The following is a 2,500-nucleotide window of genomic DNA, read 5'->3' on the forward strand; positions in this document are numbered from 1 at the left end:
TGTGTGTGTGTGTGTGTGTGTGTGTGTGTGTGTGTGCGTGCGTGCGTGTGTGAAATGAGAAGGAACAGGTAGAAATGGAAAAAGATTAAAGGTGTAGTCTGTGATTCTGGAGAACGCTTGATTTCAAAATCACTGTGGTCCAAAATCAGTGAATATCTCCTCATGATCTGATTTCTGTACATATGTGTGTGCGCCAGGACCCTTTGTTTACATACCAGTTTACAGAGCCTAGGCTGTGTATTAATTAACAACTGATTTTTTTCAGCACACACACAGTACAGACAGGTAGCGGATCATGAGGAGATATTCACTGATTTTGACATAAAAGTGATTTTGACAACAAGCGTTCTCCAGAATCACTGACTGCACCTTTAAACCTGCAGTGTGTAGAATTTGGGGTTTTATTTCCTAGCAGATTGTGTAGAAAGTAATTATAATATCCATAAGTACGTTTAATTTAGTGCATAATAGCTGACATTTCTTTTTTGAATTATTATTTTTTCCCTTAGAAAGGGTCTCATATATGTCCATATTTCTGCATATTTTGGACCAAGGCCTAGTGCCACCATCTTGAAAGTGTCATAGTTGGAATGTCATCAGGTGCATTGTTTAAAATGTTTAATTGTTCTTGTCCTTGAAGGCCACTGTAGCTTCTGTTATTATTCGTAAGGGGTGGGGTTACCCAGGGAGCGTTGCATTCTAGAACTTTGTAAAACTTTCTTGATGATGTCATATTACACACTGCACCTTTAAGTCTTGTCAATTTCTCTGGTAGAGTTAGATAACGTTTTCAAGGTTTTTGCGCGTCGATTTTGGATCAAATTGTCTGCTAAAAAACATTTAGCATTTTTTTTACTTTATTAGACAGTGTGTAGAGACAGAGATGAAATGTGTCAGAGAGGGGAATGACATGCAGAGAACGACCCGGGCTGGATTCTAACCCGGGTCTGCTGTGAAGAGGACAGACAGACAGACAGACAGACAGACAGACAGACAGACAGACAGACAGACAGAGTGGGGAATGACATGCAGAGAACAATCCGGGCTGGATTCTAACCCGGGGTCTGCTGTGAAGAGGACAGACAGACAGACAGACAGACAGACAGACAGACAGACAGACAGACAGACAGAGTGGGGAATGACATGCAGAGAACGACCCGGGCTGGATTCTAACCCGGGTCTGCTGTGAAGAGGACAGAGACTCTATGGAGGAGGGTGGGGGGGTCTAACCACTACACCATGAGCCAACATGTCTTAATGTGTGTTTGTGTGTATGTTAGTGAGAGAGTCTTAATAACCAATATGCACTTCTTTAATTGTGTGTGTGTGTATGGATGTCCTTAATACATGAAACCTACAGTTAAAGCTGGGGTGGAGGATTTGGGGAGAAAATTGCAGTTGGGTTAGAGATTTGAATCCAAATACCTCAACCGCTCCACTTGTTCTCTTTGGTCCCTCCCCTATGGTCCCTCCCTGACACGCTCTACACACCAACAAAGTCGTGCCAAAGTGAATGGACAGTCCCAACAGCCAATAAGAACAGAGAATCAGATTTTTTTCTCACTCTGATTGGTCAAAGTGTACAGCTCATGTTAACTTTGACCAATCAGAAATCACGTACCCCAGCTTTAATACATGAAACCTACAGTTAATGCAGAAACACTGATAATGGAGTAAATTATGATAGGGGAGAACGGGGGAATCTGAGGCATCACATGTAAAAAGTGGCTCATATTACCCCGTTCTCCCCTATATTTATTTGGCTGTTTTGTGTTTTATGCTCATTTCTCTGTGTGTGTTTTTTGTCCTTCAGATCTCCCAGGAATCCTCAACAGAAGATCATCAAGAGAGTCATCGGCCTAGAGGGAGACTTCATACGGTGGGTAGTTTAAAAAACCCAGTGTTAATACACTACCCTGGTCCTACCAGACCATCGTACTTCATTTAGCCTGGTCCTACCAGACCATCGTACTTCATTTAGCCTGGTCCTACCAGACCATCGTACTTCATTTAGCCTGGTCCTACCAGACCATCGTACTTCATCTAGCCTGATCCTACCAGACCATCGTACTTCATTTCATTTGTACAGAAGGTCTGGAATTGCTCAATTGACAAACGGTAACTCACTTGAAGGCGTGGTGTCTGTTGAAGTTTAAAACTATTGGATCTGCCCAGTGCCACTCTGGATCTGCCAACCAACCATGTCATGCGCCGGCTTCTGAGCCACTCCTTCTGTTCGCTGATTGGACCGGCAGAAATCTGTCCGGAGAAAACCTAAGAATATACCGCAGACCCAGACTGACTACTGAAAGGAAATGAAAATTGAGCGGAAGTAGTAGGCGGGCGGTGCCAGGCTATAAATACACAGCCTAGACTCTGTAAACTAATCGATTTTTCGATTCAAAACTAATTCTTGTGTTATGTGTCAGTTTTCAATGTAAAGTTGAAGTTGAATTTTATTTATTTATTTTGCTCAAATCGCTAGCGCCCCCTTTGGACT

The 2,500-nt window shown here is 42.7% G+C and overlaps 2 protein-coding genes across 2 annotated transcripts in view; one reads left to right on the top strand and one right to left on the bottom strand.

The window, feature by feature from the left end:
• Positions 1-2,500, bottom strand: part of dus2 (dihydrouridine synthase 2) — a 172,299-nt gene that overhangs the window by 65,357 nt on the left and 104,442 nt on the right. The gene's annotated exons all lie outside the window — the stretch shown is intronic.
• Positions 1-2,500, top strand: part of immp2l (inner mitochondrial membrane peptidase subunit 2) — a 56,111-nt gene that overhangs the window by 48,427 nt on the left and 5,184 nt on the right. The window contains exon 4 of the mRNA XM_080027867.1: positions 1,814-1,879. Coding sequence (XP_079883993.1) covers positions 1,814-1,879 — 66 coding nt within the window. The remainder of the gene's footprint in view (positions 1-1,813; positions 1,880-2,500) is intronic.

This window comes from Ammodytes marinus (genome assembly GCF_949987685.1).
Source record: "Ammodytes marinus genome assembly, chromosome: 5".
NCBI lineage: Eukaryota > Metazoa > Chordata > Actinopteri > Uranoscopiformes > Ammodytidae > Ammodytes > Ammodytes marinus.